The sequence below is a fragment of the Cimex lectularius genome, unplaced genomic scaffold, assembly GCF_000648675.2.
Source record: "Cimex lectularius strain Harlan isolate CLEC.00 unplaced genomic scaffold, Clec_2.1 scaffold59, whole genome shotgun sequence".
NCBI classification, from domain to species: domain Eukaryota; kingdom Metazoa; phylum Arthropoda; class Insecta; order Hemiptera; family Cimicidae; genus Cimex; species Cimex lectularius.
Genome location: NW_019392794.1, coordinates 244941 through 271934, shown reverse-complemented (window position 1 = coordinate 271934; position 26994 = coordinate 244941). Strand labels below are relative to the sequence as shown.

General features: G+C 34.3%; 1 protein-coding gene across 3 annotated transcripts in view; it reads left to right on the top strand.

Annotated features, from left to right (window-relative positions):
• The window catches only part of LOC106661788 (ankyrin repeat and fibronectin type-III domain-containing protein 1), a 118339-nt gene extending 96637 nt beyond the window's left edge, over positions 1-21702 (top strand). For all 3 annotated transcript variants that reach the window (XM_014385428.2, XM_014385427.2, XM_014385425.2), the window contains 17 exons: positions 6965-7051; positions 7517-7595; positions 7663-7766; positions 7975-8133; positions 12014-12127; positions 15640-15828; positions 15906-16104; positions 16300-16546; positions 16607-16822; positions 16879-17045; positions 17106-17403; positions 17464-17577; positions 17649-17867; positions 19821-20016; positions 20076-20217; positions 20273-20393; positions 20487-21702. In XM_014385428.2, coding sequence (XP_014240914.1) covers positions 6991-7051; positions 7517-7595; positions 7663-7766; positions 7975-8133; positions 12014-12127; positions 15640-15828; positions 15906-16104; positions 16300-16546; positions 16607-16822; positions 16879-17045; positions 17106-17403; positions 17464-17577; positions 17649-17867; positions 19821-20016; positions 20076-20217; positions 20273-20393; positions 20487-20822 — 2961 coding nt within the window. In that variant the 5' untranslated portion in view covers positions 6965-6990 and the 3' untranslated portion in view covers positions 20823-21702. The remainder of the gene's footprint in view (positions 1-6964; positions 7052-7516; positions 7596-7662; positions 7767-7974; positions 8134-12013; positions 12128-15639; positions 15829-15905; positions 16105-16299; positions 16547-16606; positions 16823-16878; positions 17046-17105; positions 17404-17463; positions 17578-17648; positions 17868-19820; positions 20017-20075; positions 20218-20272; positions 20394-20486) is intronic.
• Positions 21703-26994: the final 5292 nt, after the last annotated feature.

Below are 26994 nucleotides of genomic sequence, written 5' to 3'. Positions count from 1 at the left end.
AAAAATCCTTCTGTCAAAAGTTGTCGAATCATAAAAATAAAAACAATCTTTGCCATTTATTCACTAATTTTAATTATGAACATACAGAATTCCTAACTATTGAACTATATAACAGCGATAGTTCTAACATTGTATAAGCTGTATTAATTCCCTTCAATCAGAACCTTTCAAATAATTTAATAACGTTTCCCTTGTGTAATTCTGTGTTACTACGCCAAATGGAGCCGGCGAATTTAATCTAAAATTGTACGCTCTGTTACTAAATGAACAAGCTTTCAACGCCTAGTTACCTTGCTGAAAATTAAATAACGTAAATCGTGGGATATCATTATTCAATGTCCCTTGTATGAGGTTATTAGCGAATTGATTAAACTGCAATAATACATGTCATCCTGGAGTTGTCCGATAAAGGGAATGGTTCATAAGTTTACTAAGTTATTAGAAAACCCTTGTTCATAAATTTAGTATTATTTAGTATTAAAATACACTATCAAAATAAAATGTATTATTAAATAAGTTGATTATTTTACTCTTTTCTTTATTAAATCTAAAATTGCTTAAATAAGTTAAATCACTACGTTAGTTATTGTACTATAATTTTAATGTATTGCGTAGTGTGTTTTGTGGTATATACATACAAGTATGAGATATGTTATAAAAAGAAATATGTGGTGTTCAACATCATTAGTACGGGGACGTGGTTGGTGTGGGCGGGACGGGAGACGGGATATCCCTGAGCATGTTTAGCTCCGGAGGTGCGGGAGACGTGGTCTTTTTCATGCTATCTCGATGTGAATGGTTCGAATCCACGTCTCCAGAAAGTACTCCGTACGTGAAGGAAGAAAAAGCACGTTCACGAAATGTATGGAACTAAGCCCGACTCTCTTCCTGTCCGTTCCGATTGGGTCTACGACTCACTGACGGCGCTTGTCATCCCTGTCTGCATCTCCTCTGAAGAAGAAAAAGAAAAATAAATTAGTAACTTCTGAGGGAGGAGGTTTACATTGGAGCATTGTTTCCCAACGTTGGGCCAACGCGGGGGTACGGGGGCAATTAAAGTTTTAAGGTGGGCAATTTTGAAAATGACTCGTTTAGATTTTTAGTCAACTTTGTGCCTATTCGCATTTGCCATTTAGTTGAAAATTCATCGAACAAAGCAGCTAAATAGCTAAATTTATTTGTCGGGTCTCTATTCAGATTCTTGAGAATTTCGTACCATTTTTCAATATCCCGTAATAATTATTGTTCTTATCTTATGTTCACGACGTTAAACGACGTTCCCTAATCCTCCCTAACCTTAACCTCATCGCTTCAGTAATTTAAATTGTTGTTCGTTAAAATCTTTGTAAAGTCTTGCTTTTTCATAATTAGTATATTTAATTAGAGCAGCGGTGTATTTAGCCGAAGGTCGTGGGTTCGAATCCCGCTCGTGACACTGAATTTTTTATCTCAACCAAAACCTTACATAAAAAGAATAATTAATTGAAAGAAGTAACTTGGTCAACCACTAAAACATAAATGGATTAATATTTAATAAGTAAAAGAAGTATATCTTCACTAAAGCTCTCCGTGGCCATTTCATTTGTCGCCGAGAATCAAATAGATTACACGACATTTGAAAAATGGAAAAAAGGAGGGAAAATTCAAAAGGTGGGGTTGAGATGGGAAGTTAGTGTCCGAGTGGATGGAGGTCACGATAGTTCATGTGGTAGAGCAGCGGCGTATCTAGCCGAAGGTCGTGGGTTCGAATCCCACTCGTAACACTGAATTTTTTATCTTAACCAAAACCTTACATAAAAAGAATAATTAATTGAAATTAATATTTATATGCAGATAGATACGAACTATTCGCGTTTTTATGAACAGGAAAAAATGTAAAACTAAAATTTCAATAAATCTAAATAACGGCATACAATTAATTTTATAGGCAAATTTCAACCTATGGGAGTTTCTTCTCTATTCGAGAAAATAAGGTTTTATCAGATCTATGAATTTCACTGAAATTTACTACTTTTTACTTTAGCTGGATATTAATTAATGTCTGACAATGCAACTGTTAAAGTGCGAAAAGTCAACCATTTTGCGACGAAGTATAATGTGGATCTGCCAGATGCCCTTTTTAAAAGTACTTTAAAATTATACAAGATGAGTTCCAGATCAAGTAATTTATTAACTCTCATATTCGTTGCAACGTCCTAGACGTCGGGGTTTTTAAAAATTTTCTTACTGTATTTTATCAATTATCCTGTAGTGATTTTCCCAATCATTTTTAACTTTATTCAGTGAGTATTTTAATATTATAGTTATGTACGGTTGTATTAATGGGTGGGGCAGAAGGAATTTGAAAATGTCTTCTTTAAGAAATATACATTACAATATACTGACAGAATTTAACTTATTCTGTGGTATATTTATCAAGTTTTTAATACCTTGCATACTTTTAAAATTTTCTTTGTACATACATAGTAACAAATCCAATTAAAAGTTTATGTGAATTTCAATGATTCTCATTCTCCCTGATTAAATTTACATAATCAGGTTTCTGAAATCACTTTAATTTATATTTATTACAAGCACATTCCCACGACAATCCCGTCAACCCTTCAAGTACGTAAATTGTATGGGCTTTTCAACGAATCTCAATTAATTCACCGATCGGCCTTTGTAATATGTCGCGTCTAGCTGTAATGAAATGCAATACTACTGATGTCGACGAAGGGTGTAACATGTTTCAAAAGTCCATCGAGGAATTTAAACAAGCGGATCTATCTCTCCTTGTGAGAGATGGAATGCGGCTGCGTAACAGGGCGCTGTGTCAAAGTCAAAACGTCCCAAATTTTAAACAATCCTCCAACGTGTTACATCTTAATATTTCAATTTCAGTATATTATCTATTAATCAATTTTTATGCAAAGTTATTCAGAAATCGTGAGATGCGGTTTGGTGTGATGTAGGTTTCAGAAAAACATTTTCTTTGTCGTGCCAACGTTTCGATCTTTATTGAGATCATCTTCAGGGCTCAAAGTGTTCAGGGCGCTCTCAACACGACACGCAAGAATGGCACAATTACACAGAAGACAAGCACTTTGAGCCCTGAAGATGATCTCAATAAAGATGGAAACATTGGCACGATAAAGAAAATGTTTTTCTGAAACCTACATCACACCAGACCGCATCTCACGATTTCTGAATAATTATCGATTAACGGTCACTTCACCACACATTTATGTAAAGTATTGGCTGAGATAAAAAAGCCAGTGTCACGAGCGGAATTCGAACCCACGACCTTCGGCTAATAAGCGGCTGCTCTTCCACAAAAAGGAGGGAAAATTAGAAAGGTGGGGTTGAGATGGGAAGTTGTGTCCGAGTGGATCGAGGTCAAGTGGTACAGCAGCGGCGTATTTAGCCGAAGGTCGTGGGTTCGAATCCCGCTCGTGACACTGGATTTTTATCTCAACCGAAACCTTACAGAAAGATTAATTAATTGAAAGACGTTATTTGCTTAATCGGACCACGAAAATCTAACGGATTATTATCTATATTTTATAAATACTGCATTATAAGTAATAGGTCTTTTTACATATCAGAAATTACATTTCGTGTTTTACTCTTTTAAAAAAATCCTTCAGGACGTAAAATATTCAAGATAATATATGTGTTTGTAGGTGAATTACGCCTATATCGATTACTATGCCCAGGTATGTGTTAAAAAACATTAAACCAATTTTGAAAAAATGTATTTATAGGTTTCAATATTTTATCACGCTTGATGCATTATTAAAAATTATTTTAAGTTGTTCTTCAAGCAATACAATATATGAGGATTTTTGTGTGCTTTTGATTCAAGTTCGAAGGCTTTTCCACCAGGTTTATTCGTTTCAATTCTGTTGATGAGCACCCTTGAATCAACGAGATTGCCTTCGTCATTGAATTATATTTTTATTTGGAGGCATTTATAAAGTTGAAAGAGTCAGTTACGGTGGGGCCGTCTTCAATAAAACACCACGGTTAACCCAATAAAACAATTTTGGCGTTAATTGAATCTGTCGGAAAAGGGAATAAACCGGAAAAACAGCACGTGGGAAATTGAGAAAAGTTTTAAAAAGTGAATTTTATTTTATTTTTATTAGAAAGACTCCTCACCAAGTGGAAAGATGAAATATCTTTTTACCGATGTCCAAAGTCATCCGTGAATTAACAGAATCGTTATTTTAGCTTTATGTTACTTTAAACGACATGACAAAATAATAAACATTGATACAATGTTTATAAATATAATAAATAGTTTTTAGGCAGTGTTTTTATCTGTAATAAACTTTGAATTTTTTAAAGGATGTCCTGCGAACAGTGGTCAGTACCTCAGGGGGTTATCCTACATGTCAAATTTGACTTAAAAGCCTCTATTTGCCGGAAGCCTGATTCGCAGCTGTCTTCGGGATATTTCACTTTTCGTTTTATTTCAACTTTCAACTTTTTTATCTACAGCCTCCGTTTAGTAGCTAGCCCCTAATAATGTCATCTTCTTGCAAATTTGATTACATCAATGGAACGTGCATTTAAAATTCTGACATTCAATTTTTTAAATTGTAACATTAAGCAAATAAACACAAAATCACTTTACAGAAAATTTGGACTTACTCTATGCGCTGTGAACAAATCTATTCAATTTCACAAAGGCCAGTTATAGTCAATGAACAATGTACGTTTCATTGCTAAAAATTTGATTTGTCGATAACAAATAGTCCAAAAAATTATCCATTAAGATTTTAAAATTTCTAACCTAAAAAAAGAAAATAATTCAAAGAACAAAACTGTCTCTTTTGTACAAAATGGAAAATAAGAGAAAATAATAATCATCTAATAATTAAATTGGAGAGGAATAGAAGGCTGACAGCTTTTCCTGGCAGACTTTGCTCCTCTTAAGAGTTTATCCTGCTTCTCTTCTATCGTAACAGCACAGGATTTCCGAATCCTTTCATGGAGGTCGTCAACAGATGTGACAAAAGCATAATTGACTTCGTTTTTAGCCATACCCATATAGCAAAAAGTCCATCCGGGTTTAAAAAAATATTTTTTTAGCAATTAAACGCCAATTTTACACTGGCGATAACCCACCTTTGAGAAATGAAGTGAGTGTTTAATGACCGTTACTAGGACAACATTTCCGTAGCATTTACATAGCTAAGAAAATCTTATCAAAATTTAGACAATAAATCTGAAAACTCGTACAAGTTCATCTTCTAAGTGATTTTGTTTGTATTTTGTTTGTTTAACGTTACAAAAAAATTGAAGATCATAGAATTTTGAATGCTCTTTCCATTGATGTAATCAAATTTGTAGTAGGATTACTTTTTTATAATATATGGTGGCTTTTTGTAAAAAAGACATTGAAGTTACGTTGTATTTTTGTATTACCTTTTGTTTGTATTAACTTTTTAAAGTAGTTTTAGAGAGGTGGTCCTCTGTGGTGTGTTGAGTTGAGTCTCAACAAACTTAGATTAGGTTCTTTTTTGTAATAAAATGAGGGTGCAGTTGTTTAAGTAAAAGTTTAAGCAAGGAACACTTAGTCACGTGTGGAAGGGTTAAATATTAAAGGCAGCAAAGTATCCAACACGTCCTATCCAGAAGTATAATATTTGTCAACCATACAACTGTTAAAGTGAGAAAAGCCAACTATTTTGCGACGAAGTATAATTTGGATCTACCAGATGCCCTTTTGATAAGTACTTTGGATTGTGTCGGGTTTAGCATCCACCAACGACCGCTATTTTTTTTTTTTTTTTTTTTTTAATATTGATTCTTACTGATGCGATCTTATCATGTTTGATCGCTATCTCTTTATATTGGTGGTTAAAGGAGTATAACTTGTTTTGAGAATTGATGAACATCACAAGATTAGTTCCAGTTCAAACAATTTATTAATTCTTCCAATTACTTAATCTTTTTATGTAAAGTCTTGGTTGAGATAAAAAAAAAGTCAGTGTCAAGAGCGGGATTCGAACCAACGACCTTCAGCTCAATATGACGCTGTTCTTACCACTTGAGCTATCGCGACTGATCCACTCGGACATCAACTCCCATCTCAACCTACAACCTTTCAAATTTTCCCTCTTTTTGTCATTTTTCAAATGATATGTAATCTATTTGATTCTCGGCGACAAATGAAATGGCCACGGAGAGCTTTAGTGAAGTATACTTCATTTTGCTTTTTTATTAGGTTTCGTGGTCCGTTTGACCAACGAAATTCTTTTCAATTAATTAAGGTTTTGGTTGAGATAAAAAAGGAGGGAAAATTCAAATAGGTGGGTTTGAGAGCCGAAGGTCGTGGGTTCGAATCCCGCTCGTGACACTGACTTTTTTATCTCAACCAAAATCTTAATTAATTGAAAAGAATTTACTTGGCCAAGCGGATCACGAAACCTAATAAAATCTACTTAGCATCTTTTCTCACCCTGGTTATAGTCCTTATGTCACAACACTATTGAGTTTTTACGACAAAAATACATTTAGTCAAAAACGACGCTTGAAAGATTACAAATATTGTCCGAAACCTAATGGAAATTCATACGGAGATGTGTAAAAATAGTTTAAAATATTTTATTTTTCTTGAAAGGGATAAATTCAGGGGATTTTGGGTTAAATTTTACATAAAGACTGTTTAGTTAAGAGGATTTTATTTGAAAACCCAACATGTTGAATTTCATTTCGTTAAAATTGACTTTCATATTTGAATAACATCAAAATTATTATTAGAATTTTTAATATAACACGACTACAAACGAAACAGAACCAAAGAAGACTTCTCTGCTAAGAATTTTATTGTAATTACGCTACGATTTTTATTTAATTTTAATCTAAGTGCCGTTTCACTTTTTTAGTTTTTTCTTCTTTTTTTAATATTTATTTCGCATTCTGTTTTGTTTTATTTACGTTTATTTTTATTTTCTTTTTTTTTATTTATCAGAGAGTAATGTGGAGACAAACCGTGGTATGGAACAAGGGCGAGTGGAGAGACAGAAAAAGATACCGCCGATCGATATTCACCTCACAGGTAATTTTTCTTATTTGCATGTACTCTTCTTGGAGATATTAGATCGTTTTTCAGTGAAAGGTAATGTATAGATACCAGAGGAAGAATGAAAATATGACAAAAAGAAAACAGTCATGTGATATGGTGGATTGATGATTCATTCATTTTTGGATTTTCTTCTCATCGTATCGTCACAGTCATAAATAATTGAACAAATCAACAAAATTTTAGTCGGATCTTCTATAGAATTTCTCTTATTTAAAAAATTATCTACGGAAAGAATCTAATTGTGAGTGTAAAACAATTGAATGGAGAATTGGTTAGAGACCCATTTTCTCGCCAAGGTTCGATTAGATCAACGGGGAATTACTTGTAACCAATTCTTTTGAATCGTTTAAGAACTTCTTTTTCCAAGGGATAATTTTACAAATCTATCTGATTTTCACTGTCTCAACAGAGCGTTAACGGGTGATTCTATTGTTCCAGCATTGTTTGCCGCCGTCGAACATGGCCACGTTGACAAAGCAAAGACTATTCTCGAATCAACAGACGTCGATGTCAACGGGTAAGTAAGAAGATTAGTTGTGAAAAGAAAATTAAGAGGTTTAATCGAAAAATTGTGTTTATTTTAGGGTGAACAGCGATGGACTTTCACCTCTGGACATAGCTGTTCTTAGCAATAATAAAACACTTATTAAAATGCTTATTGCTTTTGGTGCTCAAGAAGGAAACGAATGTAAGTACCCAAGTTGAAAAAAAAGACACTTAAGTAAACAAGCATAAAATAATTTTAGTACATTTTTACATGCATGCTAAAAGTTTAAAATGTTGAAGGAAACGTCAAAGCTCAAAGCAAAAATAGTGCTAGATTTTTTTATATAGACTTGTTTATTTTATTTTATTTTTTTTTTAAGAAGCTTGTAAAAATCTATTTTCTTTTCAAGTCTCAAGCGGTGAAAGTTTACTCTGTCATCTACGCAAGTTGAGCTGCGAAGCTGACCAGAGGATCTGCGAACTGGCCGGCCAAGACACGAGGAACCAAAGCCTTTGGCAAAGGCGTTCCAAAGGGCTGGCAAACATGATAATGGGCTTTACGCAAGCAAGTAAGTCCGACTGAATATATTCCAGAAGAGCTTTTTAGGTGTAGAAATACTGCCTTAGTCTATTAAGTTTAGGGATGTTTAGGGATGGTTAGGGATGGTTAAGGACGACTGGGAGTTGTGGCGTGCTCCTGTAATCCAGCTACTTGGAGGTCGGGTCTCGAGGATGGTTTGAGTCCGGGAACCACTGTGGTTGGGTGTTTCTACGTTGACCAGGCGTCCGCACTAAGCTGATCATCAACATGGTTGTTTCCGGGGAGCCGGAAATGTCCAGGTTGCTAAGGAGGGGCGAACCGGGCCAGGGGGGAACTCAGCAGCCTAAAGTCCCCGTGGTTTGCAGTAGTGGGATCGCGCCAGTGAGTCTATTAAGTATAAAAATCAATCATGACTTTTGCAATGGTCTTATCAACTACATTTGAATTAGTAGTTCAAAAATATTTTTGGGGACGTTCACCTCAATGTAAAATTTTCGTAGTTCCTTTCATCCTGGTCCGTCTATTTCTCGTTTCCTGTCTGATCTTTTTTACTGTTTTTTTTCTACGAATATAGCAGTATGATTATTTAGCAAAGTACAGGCATGGATCACAATCCGTCTGCCGGAGGTCGTTACGAGAAAAACAATAAAAGAAAAAAATAATAATAATGTAGTGGTAATAATAAAGAGATAAGGATTAAAGGCGAGGTTATAACATTATTCCTTTATGCTAGCACATACAAAAAAATTAAACATAATAGAAAAAAACTTATAATAAAAACAGACAGTGAAAAGTCTTAATCGTAAAGCGACAAAAACTCAAATATAACAAAATCATATAATATAAAAAGGAAATTGGAGTCAATTGGAGAGGTCAAAAATTGAATTCCATAATTAGATCTAATCTATATTTCCTGGCGCGGACGTACTGCGTGAGCGCCCGTGCATTTGAGCCATCCAAAAGATTTAACAGATTGTTTCTAGAGAGGGTAAAGATCCCAAGTGGAACAACCTGATCTCGCCCAATATTGTACATTCAGCCATAAAATGCAATGTTGTTTCCACAGATTGAGAATTGCAAAGGGCGCATAAACCCTCCTTGCCCCTCAAACACAGTGCAGAGTTCAAGATAAGGGCCTCGCAACTGGTTTTTAATAGCCATCTTAAGTTTGATAGACTAAGGGAATTTAGGTTCTCTCTCTGTTGATTAAGTAAGGTTTGGGGGGTGAGTCAAGTCTTTAAATAAGGAAAAGTTAAGCGAGGACTGAACCCGAAGTAAGCAATCGTCCCGATCCCGTTCCTTCAGCAAGGACAGGTTGCTTCAAATCTTTGAAAGAGCGTAAGCCGTTGGGCCTACCAGGCGGTCTTATTCCTGATGACTTCGATCGCAGTTATTTTAGCCTATTTTATGTAAGGGAAATTCAAAATTTTGGAAATAAATGATAAGTGAAGTTTTAAAGTATATACGTAAATCAGCTCAATGGACGTTTCTAAATAAATCATGTAGTTTGGGCTAGGGTTAGAAAGAACAAATAATTAAGGAATAAAAAATCTTTGGAATTTCTCGACTTCTTCATATTGTCGGTAGACACATAGCAACCGTAAGCGGGGAACACACCCGATGCAACGCCATGCTACGCTACCCGTTGCTACCCGACGCAATTCCAAAGTCCATTTTTCCATAGCATGGTATTACCCTCGTGCACATCTGCCCGATGCCACGCAACGCTACTCTACGCTCTGTGATCCCCACTGTCCAGATTTTCGTCGGGTAGCATCGAGTACAGTCGAAGACAAAAGAACCGGACACTCAGATTTTTATTCAAACTACATGTATTATGGTCGTTATATTAATTACAACATACTTATTTTTAATACAAACCAAATTAACCCAGATCAAAAAATTATTATTTTTTATTTTTAACAAATTAATTTTAATGGTTTGGTAGAAAATTGATCAAAACATCCGAATATCATTTTTTGATATAATGAATTTAACTAACAATTTATGACACGGTTTTGCTCATAAAATTTAACTAACAATTTATTTCATGGTTTTGCTCATAAAATTACACCATTTCCGTCGAGTAGCGTCAGAACAGGACACTCATATTTTTTATAGTTTATTTCAAACTAAATATATGTAATTTTGTCGTTATATCAATTATAACATTCCTATTTTAATGTAAACCCAATAAAACGAGATCAAAAATTCATTAGTTTTTATTTAAAAAAAAAGTAATTTTAATGGTTTGGTACAAAATTGATCAAAACACCGGAATACCATTTTTTGATATAATGAATTTAACTAACAATTTATGACACGGTTTTGCTCATAAAATTTAACTAAGAATTTATTTCATGGTTTAGCTCATAAAATTACACCGTTTTCGTGGGGTAGCATCAGAACAGGACACTCATATTTTGTGTAGTTTATTTCAAACTATGTATATGTAATTTTGTCGTTATATTATTCTTATTTTAATATAAACCAAATTAAACGAGATCAAATATTCATAAGTTTTTATAGAAATTATTTAATTATGATGGTTAGGCAGAAAATTGATCAAAATACCGGAATAATTTTATTTAAAACAATTAAATTTAACTAACAATTTATTACATTGTTGTACTCATGAAATTTAATTAACGATTTATTACATGGTTTTGCTCAAAATAATTCATTAAGATCGAAAGAGGCGTTGCGACTTTAATACACGCTGTTTGACTGTACGTGGCGTGCGCTTGGCGTTGCATAGATGTGCACACCCTACTACAACGTGGCAAGCCATCGGGTAGCGTCGCATAGGGTTGCATCGGGTAAGTGTGTTTCTGGCTTAACTGTCAGGTTCCACTGGGTGGATTATGATACGAATATTTTAATATCATTTTGTAGCCCATTCGGGGTATCTGCCAAAATAACAATATCGTCTGCGTAAATTAGTATTTTTATACTAACGTTGCCTATTCGGACTCCACATTGGAGAGTTGAGGAGAGTTTACTTTACTGGTTTTATGAAAGCTTAAAAATTTTCCTTTTGATTTGTCGTAATCGCCCCCCTTCATCAGACTTTGAACCTTTGTTTTTACGAACCTCCGAGCATTTTCCTATTTAGTTTTAGTCACACACTAAAATAACACCATTTTGTGGTGTTTTATCGACAGTTTTGGTGGAGCGTTGAAGCATGTTGTTTTTTATATTTTCCTTTATGTTTTCAAAATAGACGGAGGTGTGTTGTGCAAGCACGTTGTCAACGTTGACGTGAACCTTTTGTGCCATGATCTCGGGAAAGGGGTTGATTCGTAAATATTCTAGGCCTCATCTCCAAACCCGCCTTGCCTTTATGAATTTAAAATACGTTTGCTCTTTTAAGGATGGATTTTTTATCTTCTAGTTCTACTAGGTATTAATGTTTTGACATTTTGATTGACCATGTCTACTCAACCAGCGAGAATATGCAGAAGTTGGTTAGTGATAATCGAACAACGAACTTTAAGATGTTTGTCATTCGATAATCTTCAGGGTTTTTTGTTTTTTGTAGTATCCAAGATTTTTAAAATAATTTTTATTTTTCAAATATTAATTATTATAGTGATTAGCCTGATCTGATACATTAATTTTAAATGTCAGAGGTTTCCACTTGGATTTTTTCAACTTAACTTTTTTTCAATTTATATCACAAAAGATTTGATTACACATTTATATTTTAATGCTGCATTCAAATTAGAAACCGTTCAAACTCTTTATATTTAAAATAAAGTACGAAAGGATTGTTGTTGTTTTTTCAAGTTTATGAACAAAGTTTTCTGTAAGAAAAATTCTTTTTTCCATCTCATTTAACGTATATCATTACGTTTGTATTAAACGTTATTATTAAAATTTGTTAATTGTGCTTTTTTTTTAATAAGGACCACCGGATATACCATCTCTGGCCGCCGTGGACGTTACCGGTAGCCACATGGTCAACGTCAGGTACCAGGAGCCTGAAAGCCCTGATTCTCCCCCGTGCACAAAGTACAAAAGTAAGTATATAACAAAAACAAAAACCCGTAAACGTTCCCGTGAACATTCCAATTTTACACGGCGTCGGCGAATTACCGTGATCGTTTGTTCACCGGCAAAACGAGCCGGTTTCACAAGAAAACTGTTTTCCACCAACGTTTGCTGACTGGCACTACGTCAAATATTGACTTTGCCATATTGAATCAAACTCCTCCTGTTAATTAAGCCCGTGTTAACTACGGGTTAATTATTCGGCCGGAAGGAGCTCGTCGAAGATTTGCCCCCCTAATTGAAATCACCGGCGAAGAACAATAGGAAACTGAAGAACTGTAACATTCCATTATAGAAGGCTTTATTTCCGATTTAATCAACTTATATAAAATATTTTGACAACGTACACATGTCGTTTACTTTATTCAAGGTCTCAACATAAAATCAGCAAAGCATTGCTTTGTTAAATCTACCCTAGATAATTAAACGTAAATAAATATTTTGTTACTTTTAGTCTACTACAATAAATGACTCACCATATAAAGTATTTCAAGAAAAAATTTAAAGGTCGTGAGATGCGGTCTGGTGTGACGTGGGTTTTAGAAAAACATTTTCTTTATCGTGCCAACGTTCGATCTTTATTGAGATCATCTTCAGGGCCTGGGATAAACATTGTTTGAATTTTACAAATACATGTAGATGTGGAAAAGAAATGAATGTATACAATGCTAGAAAATTTTAGATTAAAAAAATGAATTTACACAATGCTAGAAAATTTTTGCTAAAAACTGAATATTTGCAATGCTAGATAATTTTAGATTACAAAAAACTGAATTTATACAATGCTAGAAAATTTTAGATTCAATCAAAGTATTTGCACACTCAGTGCCAGTGACAGGGAAAACAAACACTTTGAGTGAGTACAAATACATTGATTGAATCTAAAATTTTCTAGCAATGTATCAATTCTTTTTTTTATCCAAAATTTTCTAGCATTGTATAATTATTTTTTTAAATCTAAAATGTTCTAGGATTGTATAAATTCAATTTTTTTCACATCCTATATGTATTTATGAAATTTAAACAATGTTTATAAATCCCAAGCCCTGAAGATGATTTTTACTAAAGATCGAAACATTGGCATGATAAAGAAAATGTTTTTCTAAAATCTACATCACACCAGACCGCATCCCATGACCTCCAAATAATCACCAAGTAACGGTCACTAAACACCACACAAAAAATTTAAACAAATTTTGATCCTATGAAAAATAGCATGCTATCACATGAAGAATAAAGTCGGTGGATGTTCCTCTGCAAGTCAGTGAACATATGTTGGACTGGCCCTAGGTTACTTACTGGAACCATCTGAATTGTGGGTTTCAATGTTACACAAGAGTGTTACAGCTTTGACCATTGTTATTGAAGAAAACTGAAACTATCATTAAATAAATAAATCTTTATTTTGGCACAAAGTACTCTTGTATTAATTATGAATACAACGTATTTACAGAGACTCAACCTTGATAAGGCAATAAATAGATGTTTATTAACAAAATTATATATGCATATAATGCGAAAATAAACAATTAATCTTAGTCTCAAGTTTTAAGGCCAAGGGGTAATCAAATACTTAAAGATGAAAAGGGATTGGACTTGGCAGATAGAGTGATGAAGAAAACTGACTGGGATAAAGAGAGCAGGAAGAAGCCCCTTCAGAAGGGGCGAACGAAGAAGCCAAAGAAGCATCGCTTGTGGTAGTAAGAGTACAACTTTTTCAAGTTGGTGTACCGATCAGTCACACCAGACCTCCTTGTGGAGCCAAAGATAAAATGTACAAGCTTCTCTTCAAGCTCCCCAGTGAGTCCCATATACACAGTACATCAATAATTATGGAAATAAGGGATAACTAGGAGTTTATACATACTAAATGGGAGAAGGTACATGGACGAAAATGATGGAGGATGGAAAAGAAGCATAGGAAAAACTGGGAGAAATGCTACTTACAGGGCAAGGTATGTCCAAGGACAATCTCAAGGTCCTTGATGGTGAGATAGAAAAAAAAAATTGAGTGATTGTTAATTGTAAATGGAAGGATACGAGGTAAGGAATGGAGTAGAGAACTGGTTGTAAACACAATAGTCTGGGACTTATTTAAGTTAAGCTAATACCCTAGGAGGTAATTGAGTTTAATATCTCTTGAATTCTTACAACTGCAGCCTGTAAATCAGGATGCAGGAAGGATAGGTAAATTTGGGAGTCATTTGCATAAAGGCTATGGGAGCAATATTTTATGTATTTTTGTATCATTAATGTAACAGCAAAAAAGAGAAATGGAAGTCTTTATGACTTTCCATGTATAAAAAAAGTCTGCACAAAAGTGGTCTGAAGGAGCAATGTCAGAATAATTGGGTGGGTGCAGTAGACATCCCTGCAATGTCTTCCTTCAATTTCTTTCGTTCTTGAATTTTTTTACCAGGAGTGAGTTATTCATTACATGATTCTAAACTATGCCAGGCATAGCGAAATAATTTTATAACAAATGTACAAAAAGAAAACAAAAATTAATCCAAAAAGCAAAACGATTTTCAGATTTTAATTTACAAAAATAAATTATAAAAATAAATAAAAACATTACAATATGTAGTAGAAATGTTTTCCTTCTTATTTTTCACTGATTGAATATGTAATTTATATTACAATTAATTAAGGTTTTTAGTTGAGATAAAAAAGTCAATGGCACGAGCGGGATTCGAACCCACGATCTTCGGCTAGATACGCCGCTGCTCTACCACTTGAGCTATCGTGACCTCGATCCACTCGGACACCAACTTTCCATCTCAACCGCACCTTTTGAATTTTCCCTCCTTTTTGCCATTTTTCAAATGTCGTGTAATCGGATTGGATTCTCGACGACAAATGAAATGGCCACGGAGAGCTTTAGTGAAGTATACTTCATTTTAAATCATTAAATTTACTAATTTCGTGGTCCGCTTGACCAATTAATATATTACAATTAATTAAGGTTTTTAGTTGAGATAAAAAAATCAATGGCACTTGGCAAAAAGGAGGGAAAATTCAAAAGGTGGGGTTGAGATGGGAAGTTAGTGTCCGAGTGGATCGAAGTCACGATAGCTCAAGTGGTAGAGCAGCGGCGTATCTAGCCGAAGATCGTGGGTTCGAATCCCGCTCGTGCCATTGACTTTTTTATCTCAACTAAAAACCCTAATTAATTGTAATATATTAATTGGTCAAGCGGACCATGAAATTAGTGAATATAATTTATATCTTTAAACAAGAATATTAACTAGAAATATTATAATGACGCGATTTATTTTTTTAAAAAATACAAATTTTTCAATTATTTTACAATGGTCTTATGTAAATAACAAAAAAAATGAGTTTTTGAAAATTGCTCAAAGTTTTATTTGTGGTTTTGTGCTGATATTTCTTCCCATAAATATTCAGCTCACTGTGCTAAAACCTAAAAGTGTGAAATTGTGTGGTCTAAATTGTAATTTTGTGTTTGATTGTTTTACAGTTGAATGGAGTCAGGATGATGAATTTAAAAGCTTGTGCGGATATCGAATCATTCTTGATCCAAAACAGCAGGACTGTCACATTGACGAGTTGAACCATGGTCAACGATACTATTTCAGGGTGTGTTGTGGGAATGTGAAAGGTTGGGGTCATCCTCGTCCTTCGACTCCTCAGTCTGTCGTACCTTCGAGTATGTTGAAATATTTAGCCCGATCTGACATAAATGAATTCTAGGTTTTTTTTTTTTTTGTTTCTTTTGATTTTAAGGTTGGAGGGATGTTGTGAAAAGAGATGATAGGATGTGTGCTGAAGGGATAGCCCAGTTGGACAAGCTCTTCAGGGAAGTGCGGACAGGACGGCCAGACATTAAAGCCCTGCAAGATGCCGCAGTTGGTGAAAGGCGGAAAAAAACCACAATTAAACAGTTGTTCACAGCTGCTTCTAAATTTCAAAAACACTTAAGACGGTTAGTTGCTAACCATAATGTAAAACAAATAAATCTTGAATATCATTAATAATTATATACCTTACATTTATCTTCTTAATCAATTATCTGGATCAATTCTACTTATCTTTTTTTATATAAAAATTTGTTTTTAATATTTTATTACCTTGGTCTTTTTCTATGATAGAGATAAAATTTTCTTAAATTGTTTTTCAGAGGAGTTTATCTTTCTTGCTTGTTCTACCATGAGGACAAGGTGCTTGTTACAAATGAAGATTTTTTGCCAGTTATTGAGGTCGATGAAACTTATCCAGGGTCCATTTATCATGATTTTCACTGGCTTTTAAAAGTCTCGTGTACTTGGGACGATGTCAAATGGCTGAGGCAAGACATGGAAAAATCATTAAGCTCACCTGCCATACATTTTAGAATAAAACTGCTCCAGGCCGCGGCACAAATGCAGGTTAGTTAAACAATGTTTTAAATCATGAAAGATATGTTGACACTTTGTCTTTTTTTTCAGACTGCTCTCAGTGTTCAGGATCTAGGCCAACTTTACCACAAGCCGTTACGGGATACAGAGGGCACGATAGTTATAAGTACAGTAAATTACATTCGATCTCCTAAAAGTGTTTCTGTTCTCAATTCGAGATGGGTTCCACTTGGCAAGCTTACAAAGCGTACTCTTAATTTAGCGACAGAAGCTCCTCTTGGGGACATACTTATGTCTTCCATATCTGTAAGTACGAAGAAAAACTTACAATAACTGTTTATTAAATTAAAGTTTTTCAACAGGACCAAATTACCTATCACCAAGTCAGTAGCATAAGACTTCCAAGAGGTCTTTACTTAGGTTACCTAAAAATGAGAAGTTCCGTTGATCTCCTTCAAGTATTGGTTCCTGCAAAAGCCCCCAATGTACCTCCACATTGTAAAATTAGGGACAATCCTCATATCACTGCGTAAGTTGATAATTTGATTTAATAACAACACTACAAAATATAATTAATATAAATTTCTAGAGAGGAATGGGAATGCCTTACCAGCAAAAATGGCTCTACTGATTCATTGCACCCAGAAACCGAACAGCAAAAAACTTTTGTGGAGCAGGTTGCTGCGACTATCAACCGTCTTTTGACATACATGCAAGTGTCAGAAGATCAGTCTCAGAACCATAGATTGTACGATGCAGAAGTCGTCGAAGTGAGCAACGAAGTCAGCCTGTTAATTGTGGTGCCTCCACCTGAAGCGGCCTGTTCAGCCCCTGGGCAAGGAGAAATTCTACTTCAACGCCCTGATCTCATCCCTTTACCCGTACAGGTATACAATTTTTTTTAAACTTTTATTTTCCTAGTGACTAGAATATTCATCGTTGCATAGGTTTTCGAAATGGTACATTTGGGTACCTACCATAAACAGCTGGTTGCTCGTTATTCAAGATTAAGCTGCATAATCGAATTGGACACTGCTCTGGCTCAACATAGCCATAGAGAGGTTTGTATTTTCAATTGTCTTTTTAGCAATGGTTCAAATCGTGATAAAAAAAAATGAAAACATTTCAACAGGCATTTTCAAGTTCTGAAGTCAGCGCAGCAAAAGAAAGACTCTCAAGGCTCGAAGCGCTTCAAACCCAGCTTAACGCAGCTTGGAAGCAAGCACGGTGGTTGTTAGATGTTTTAGCATTTGCGAGAGATAAAGTCAGCCAAACACCGACCAACATCATCCGCCATCTGTTGGCTCTGCATCCTAAAAGATCTCATGAGAGCATCACTTCTCACAACGGGGTAAGATTAATTTACAAATTGTCCACATTTTAAAAGATAACACTGTACAATTTTAATAATTTTAAAACAAATAAATGCATTATTCTCACCAACAGATAGATTGGGGCAATCTCAGTCTTTATTGCATCAAAAGTCAAGAAGAATTTGATAGAGAAGCTTCATCAGTGCCTGCCACCGGAAAGAGCATGATTCAAATGTTACAGAGGACTATGTCAATTATACATGAAGAAGGCAACCCATGCATGAGATCGTTTGACGATAAAGAGACACTCGGAGAGATAAATTTAGGATTCAGCCAAGATTCAGTTGAAGACGAATACCAAACTATCCCAGACTACCTTGAAGAGCAAACAAAGCCAATAATTGATGAGCATCCTTATCATAGAAAATATCTGAGAAGGAACAGCCTGAATCCGCAGTTGTTGAACAGAAGCCAGAGCATGAAGGAGCCTATTGAATATAAGCCAAAACCGCCGATGAGATTGACTTTTAAAATTAACCCTTTAAAACAAGATGACAAAAAAAATTTAAGGGATGAAAAAGATCAGGAAAACCATGTAACACAAGTCATTGAAACACAAGTTGAACCTTGTGAAACAAAGCATTTAAATGTGGCAGAAATTGAACAAGATGGAGTTGAAAAACAAAATGAAAAAGATACAAATAAAATAAAAGCTGAAAATGAACGAATTTGCAAAACTACCTATGATGATGTAAGAGATTCTAATGTAATTGAAAACAATAGAAATAAAGAATGTGAGAATGAGTCTAAACATGATGATATTGGTGAAAGTAATATCAACAAATATGAAAAAGCTGTAGGCTCATCTTTAGTAATAAAAGATAAAACACACTTTGAAGAAACAAGAGATAAGGTTGATCATGATTCACACGAAAATGAAAAATCATTGAATAACTTCCAAGAATCTGTTAGAAGATTTGCAACTATGAGCTCCAATGTATCAAGTAAAAAATTAGAACCAATCCAAAACAAAATAAAAGATAAAGATAATGATAAAACATTTATACAGAAAAATCCTCGGAGAGATCAAAAAAGTTTAAGCACTGTTAAAAAATTGAATAATGCATCAAGTAAAGCCTCAGTTTCTTTAGAAAATCACAACAGGGAAACATCTTTTAGAAAAACTGAAAACAGGAAAGATAATACGAAAGAAAAGAAAATTAAGCCGGCTGAGAAGTCAGCCCTGGGTGAATTGAAGGTTAAACCGCAAAACAAAGAAAACCCGGCTTCTTCAAGACAAATGAGCCAAGCCGAAAAAGACCAGTTGAGAAGTTCAGTGAAAAAAATTTGCCAGAAACACATGTCATTAGATCAATTAGAATACAAACCGAGGATCAAAGAAGAGCTGACTGTCTACAAAAGTAAAAGTGTTAAAAATCCCAGTAAAACCTCCATTGTGAATCGCAAAGAATCACATGGAACATATTTTTCACAAGAAAGGGAAAAATCTGAAAATTCTTGCAGATCTTCACAGCAAAAGTCAACTTTGGGTAAAAGGAAAAGTCAAGACGGAATTGAAGTTTCACCTTGTGCAGTTGATATAAAGGAAAAGAAAGAAAATGTGGCAAAACCAACACAGGCAAATTTATAAAAATTATACCTCCCAAAAAAAATCTAAATCTACCTACTTCTTGCAATATTCAGATGTGACTGACATATCGCCATAATGTGTGTGTGTATGTTTTTTCTTTTTGTGTGTGTGTGTGTGTTTATTTCATTTTTACTTCAAAGCAGCTTAGATACGTTTTTTAAGGTGTGAAAATGGTAAAAACTATGGAATTCAAACCACGCATAAAACAAATTCCATAATTCCTCACGGCACAGGATACTGTTGTACTAAAATAAATTTAGTATCGTTGTTGTATGCACAACTTTGCATGAAAAGAATCGTTAACAATATTGAAAAAATAATTTATAAATTTTCTTCTTAGCTGTTACTTCCACCAGAAACAAAAAATGTCAAATCAAGAGGATCATGGCCAGGACCTGGTGTTACAAGGTTGTTATGCGCTGCCACTGCAGAACTTTCACGGAGTGAGCACCAACTAAGTTCAGCTGGATCGAGCACTCCACCACCTGTACAGAGAGCTCAACCACCTCCTATCATCCAACCGGTTTCTCCACCTGGTAAATGAATTCACCCGTGTATCTTTGTAGATATTTTTTCACTTGTTATTGTTTAACAGCTGTGCTGCTGGAACAGCCGAGGCTTCCGCCTTCAAAGTCTGAAGACACTTTAGCACTTCATACACGCGTCATGGCTGCCCATTCGCGAAATAGGACTAGTAGTTCGGCTGCCACTTCGCCCTCTCTTTCTGTCCGACAAAGGTAATTAAAACACTATCAAAGTAATTTATAAATAATAAAGAGTTTATATTTGCAGCTATGGGAGTGGAAGTTTGTATTCATTGTCTTCTGACGACTCTGGTGTGAATGTGAGCAAGAGCAAAAGTGAAGGGGAAGAAGGTACAACTGTACCAGCACCATCACCAGGTATTTTACAGGTAAATGTTATAAACTGTATTTAATGTTCATTTTCATTTGGTAAATAAATAAAACAAACAGCTTTACTGAAAGACAATATTTTCCACCCTTAGGTATATGCAGCTTATGAAACTGGACTGGCATCTGGTACTAGTTTAAAGCTTCATGTAAGCCCAAGAACTACTGCTCGGGAAGTTGTTGATCTCGTAGTTAAACAATTAAACATGGCTGTTGTCCTTAAAGGAAAAGATGGGCCTATTTACCCAGCAGAACAGTTGCATAATTTTTGTCTTGTCGCTGTGATCGGTGCTCGGGAGAGGTGTCTAAGAGATGACTTTAAACCTCTGCAACTGCAGAACCCATGGAAAAAGGGCAGGCTGTACGTCAGGCAGAAGCATGACGTATTGGCAGCTCTGGAACAGAGCTCAAGACATTCGGCATACTTATAGTCCGAACTGACACCTTGAACTTTTCCTTGAGACTGCCCAATTCATCTCATTAATTAAAATGAAAGTATAAGACTGTTTAAATAAAGATGAAAAATTAGTCAACAGTTCTGAAGACGAAGACAGTATTACTAATAAATCTAAAAAGGGCTGAACTTCAAATGTGAGTTCGAATTTTTAAAAATTGTATAAACATTCACATTAATACTAAATAGTAAAATCATTTGGAGAGAAGTATGTATGTGCGTGCGTCAAAATGAAAAAGGCTTTTTACCAAGCCCACAAGTATCGGTTTACCAAATTTGTGAACTACATCTTGCGATCTAACCGTCCAAATGATTCATTTTTCCAAAAGAATATGCAAGTTTGAAGATCTCTTGGCAATTACCAGAAAGCTACTGAGTTTTGGGCTAGGCCATTTAGATTGTAAATTTTAATTATCTTCTGATTAAAAGAAAAATTAGTATATTAATAGTCGAATAACTTATTTGATAGATAATATAATATATATTTATGTAGTTTCACTATTGGCTGTTATATTAGGAGGTAAGTTACTGGTAAAAGTATTGTGATGTCAAACCATCAAATATGCTGCAAACAAAGTTTAGTTTTAAAACAAAAAGATGTGTTATTTTGAGTGCAATACATTTGCAATGTGTAATTATTTTTAATTGTACATAGAATTATTTTTTCTATAGTATATATAAAAAAGAAAGCAAGAGAAAGAAAGAAATGAAAAGAATTATTAAAATTAAATGCTGTGCATATCTTTATTCATTAAATAAGATTTATTTGAACTAATTCATATTCAAATGGACCACTTGAAAATAAACAAATTGTGAGATTTGCTTTTTTTTCAAATTTATGTTTTAAAAAATCATCAAAAAACAACTATCAGATTGTTTAAAATTAAACGATTCAACTATTTCTTATTTTATATGATCACTGGGTGATAAAATCATTTTATTATTCAATATTTCGTGAAACTGTTTAGCGTGAGACAATATCTGCGCACCACATCAACATTTGAAGAAGACAGAATAATATTGAGAAAACTTTTACGAATGTTAAATTCTAGAAAAAATACTTCCTTTATGTAATGATCAGTTTTATGTACATAATGCAAATAAATGTTATTTATAAACAATATGTCTTTATTTAAAAAAAAATATATTCTTTAAATATAGAAACCAGCTTTGAGTTCGTCTATGTTCGTGGGTTTTTTGAGTTGCTCAAACACATTCCGGCATTAGACCATCTTCACTGAGGAACTTACATAAAAAATAATAATAATAATAATAATAATAATAAACCTATTAGCATAGATGCAGTGTTAGTTTCAACACATGTTCGACTCATTGACCAAGATCCATCACCACATTGTTCTTTATACTTAAAAAGAAGTGTGTGGTGATTAGTGACCGTTAGTGGATGATTATTCAGAAATCGTGAGATGCGGTCTGGTGTGATGTAGGTTTTAGAAAAACATTTTCTTTATCGTGCCAACGTTTCGATCTTTATTGAGATCATCTTCAGGGCCTGGGATTTACAAACATTGTTTACATTTAACATGTGGAAAAGTGAATTTATACAATGCAAAATATATTTTTATATATTCAATCAAAGTATATCTACTCACTCAAAGTGTTTGTCTTCTGTGTAATTGTGCCATTCTTACGAGTCGTGTTATGAGTGCCAGTGAGATATTACTGTTTTATGTTTATATACGTTGGATTTTGAAGGGGTGGGGAAGGAAGTCCGTATAGAAAGACATTTTTGTATAAGGGGTCGGCGTCTTTGAGGTGAAAAGAGCCGACGATGGGAAAAAACATTGGTAATGGTTCGGCCAGATTATCCTTTCAGGGTTAGATAGACGAGGAAAATTAGGGAAAGGAAAGCCAAATTGTTGAAGGATTAGACTATGTAGAAATGTTTGATGTGTGGAATGTGATGAATGTTTTATATGTTATATTATATGTTTTGTGTGATGTGATGGTGAAATATGTATGTTATCGATATTGAATTTGATTAATGATATTGGCGTAGCTGCGATTGAGTTTACATGTATCTGTTCCGTAATTGATGCTGTATTTATCTCTGTTGGTATAAACCATTTCTAAAAAGTTACGTTTATGTTTGTATTGTTCTGTGTGTAATATTTTTGGATTGTTGAAGTCGAAATTGTGTTTGTGTTCAAAATGGTGGGTAGCAGTGTTGTAGGATATTGCATGGGTTTTTTGCGATCATACTCTTTACTGCTTTACTCTCTTGTCCATCAAATATTGGGATGTAAGACCGATGTAAGTTGCCGGACAGTTTAAACAATTGATTTTGTAGATTACGTCATTTTTATTTGTTATTGGTGTGGGATCTTTAATTTTGGAAAAAAGTGTATGAATTGTTTTATAATTATTGAAAGCTATTTTAAAGTTATCGGAGTCGAACCATTGTTATGAACCTGTTCTTTGATAGATTTGTGTATGGTGTTTTGTTGGGCCATTTATCTTTAATAATGTTCAGTGTGTGTCTATTGGAATGTTGGTGAACAATGATGAAACATCTAGGTATATGAGAGAGTAGTGTGAGGGGCCGTGAATATTATTCATTCTGTTAATGAAATGAATCTTTTACGTTATATCTGTTATCTGTGATGTTGAGTATGTTGGTTAGGTATTTTGTCATGTTATACGTAGGGGAATTCACAAACGAAATTATTGGTCTTAGAGGGTGTTCAGGTTTATGTGCTTTTACAGATCCATATATCGGGGCGTTGGTGTATATATATTTTTTTTTCTTTAAGTGTTTCTTGGAGAATTTTATTTGTCTGTTTGATGAGAGAAGGGGTAGGGTCTGAAATGATTGTGCTGTATGTGTTTGTGTCGTTGATAGTTTTGTTAATTTTTTCCCTGTACTCTTTTTTGATGATTGCTACTGTTTGTTTTGTTTTATCAACAGAAAGAATGAGTATGTCAGGATTATTTTTGAGAAAATATTTGGTTTTGGTGTATGTTTGTTGAGATATGTTGTGTTGATTTGAGGTGAGGTGTTGTAAGTGATTTGTTATTGTATTTTTCTTCCTCTGTTTTTGTGGACTTTTGGATTGCATAGTCTGCACCAATAATTAATTTAGCTGTTGGGAAATCTGTTTTGTTGTAAGGTATTACATATTATATTATATCTGTATTAACAGAATTAATAATTATTCAGATATCGTGAGATGCGGTCTGGTGGACCGATCTCACGATATCTGAATAATTATCAACTAACGGTCACTAATCTCTACACAGAATTAATAATATCCACATCCCCTCACACTAATCTCTCGTATCCCTAGATGTTTCATCATTGTTCACCAACATTCCAATGGACACAACACTGAACATTATTAAAGATAAATTGCCCAACATAACACCACACACAAGTCTATCAAAGAACACGTTCATAACAATGGTTCGACACTGTTGTATCAACGGATATTTTACATACAATAATCAATTTTACAAACAACTATGTATTTTGCATAGCCATGGGTAGCAACCTAGGTCCGATACTTTAGACATAATTATGACACAACTATTAAACACAGTTATACCACAACTTCCACGCCTACAATTTACACATGAAATCAAAAACAACAAAACTTTACCATTTGTAGATACACTCGTAATAAAACAACCAGATGGCACATTAATCCCAGATTAGTATCAAAAACCAAGAAACACAGAACGCTACCACAACTTTACATCTCACCATCCTCTTCATACAATAATAAACACGGCCAAAGGATTACTTCACAGAATGATTACCCTAAGCCATGAATCATTTCACCAAAAGAACATAAAAATATACAAACAGATCCTCCATAACAATCACTACCCTAAGCACATAATCAACAACTACAACTCAACACTATCATCATCCACTATCAAATATAAACAAACCAACATACATTTCCATGCCATTCATTCACGGCCTATCACATAAATTAAACACATTTCTCTCGTCCGATAATTTTAAACTAGCTTTCAAAAATTATAAAACAATTCAAACACTTTTTTCCAAAATTAAAGATCCCACACCAATAACAAATAAATCTGACGTAATCTACAAAATCAATTGTTTAAATATTCCTGAAATTTACATCGGAATTACATCCCAATGTCTGGATAAGAGAGTAAAGCAACATATCTATGAATGCAAAAAACCCAAGCAAAATCCTACAGCACTCGCTACCCACCATTTTGAACACAAACACAATTTCGACTTCAACAATCCAAAAATGTTACACACAGAACAATACAAACATAAACGTAACTTTTTAGAAATGGTTTACACCAACAGAGATAAACACAACATCAATTACGGAACAGATCCATGTAAACTCAATCGCAGCTACGCCAATATCATTAATCAAATTCAATATCGATAACATACATATTTCACCATCACATCACACAAAACGTATAATATAAACATATAAAACATTCATCACATTCCACACATCAAACATTTTTACATAGTCTAATTTTTCAACAATTTAGCTTTCCTTTTCCTAATTATCCCTGTCTATATAATCCTGAAAGGATAATCTGGCCGAACCATTACTTATTTTTTTCCCATTGTCGCCTCCTTTCGCCTCAAAGAAGATACAAAAAATGTCTTTCTATACCGACTTCCTTCCACACCCCTTCAAAATCCAACGTATATAAACATAAAACAGCAATATCTCACTGGCACTCAAGACGACACGCAAGAATGGCACAATTACACAGAAAACAAACACTTTGAGTGAATAGAAATACTTTGATTGAATATAAAAAATATATTTCTTTGCATTGTATAAATTCTTTTTAAGCCAATGTAAACAGTTTTATTTATTAATAGTTAATTAAGAAATCTTCATTTGTTATCTTAAATTTATCATCTTGAAAAATTGTGAAAAAGGAAAATTTGTAAGGATCAAGACGCTGGGGGGAGAAGCAGGTCAATTTTCAGCAAGACGTCGTAAAAAGAGTGAGTCACTGCCTGGTTCTCGACCTGTACGCACGAACGTTCATCAGCTGTACATCAATGTTTCGTACACGCCGGCGGGAGTACGTATTGGTTTTGGTTATCTACCCTCCAAGTTCGGCGCTACCAGGGATAGTTGCCGGCTGTTGCGTAAAGGATTTGATGAATAAAAAATTGTTTAATAATTCGTTTGATAATTAAATTTATTAATTCACAATTTATGACATAAATACGGAAACTAGAATCTGGCCAGAAAACAAACAAAGTTAACGAGAAGAAATATAGCGAGAGATTATTTGATATACAGAGTGACAATGTTGAGAAGAAAATGACTAAGGACGGTTCGTACGCCTTGTCAACTCACGACAGGGAAGATCAAACGAGAAGTTGGTGCTTATCTGGGAGCCACTCGCCGGACGAAGTCAAATGTGCGTTCGTTCGTACCCGTCGGAAACCAGAGAGCGACTGGCTGAAGACAGCTGATGAACGTTCGTGCGTACAGGTCGAGTACCAGGCAGTGACACTCTTTTTACGACGTCTTGCTGAAAATTGACCTGTTTCTCCCTCCAGCGTCTTAATTTTCCTTTTTCACAATTTTTCAAGATGATAAATTTAAGATAACAAATGACGATTTCTTAATTAACTATTAATAAATAAAAATGTTTGCATTGGCGTAAACAAATTCAATTTTTTCCACATCCTACATGTATTCGTTAAATTTAAACAATGTTTGTAAATCCCAGGCCCTGAAGATGATCTCAATAAAGATCGAAACGTTGGCACGATAAAGAAAATGTTTTTCTGAAACCTACTTCACACCAGACCGCATCTCACGATTTCTGAATAATCTTAAAAAGAAGATTGAAAACATAACATTCAGAAATTGAAAATATATCAACAAACTTTGATGCTGTTGAAATTCAGCTGTAAAGGTTATGATTTTCCTAGTTATGCAAAATTTTAGGAACATTAAGGATATATGTATTAATATACACCAATGCAAAACTGCACACAGAGAAGTTCAACATCTGAACACATATCAGCTCTGGTTTGTCCATAGTATTCATTTTTATTTATTTGAAAGAAGTGCTGATGAAGATCATCTTAGATGGCAGTGATCCAGCAATTTAGGCTTATTTTTCTTCAACTTATCCTTTCTCACTTA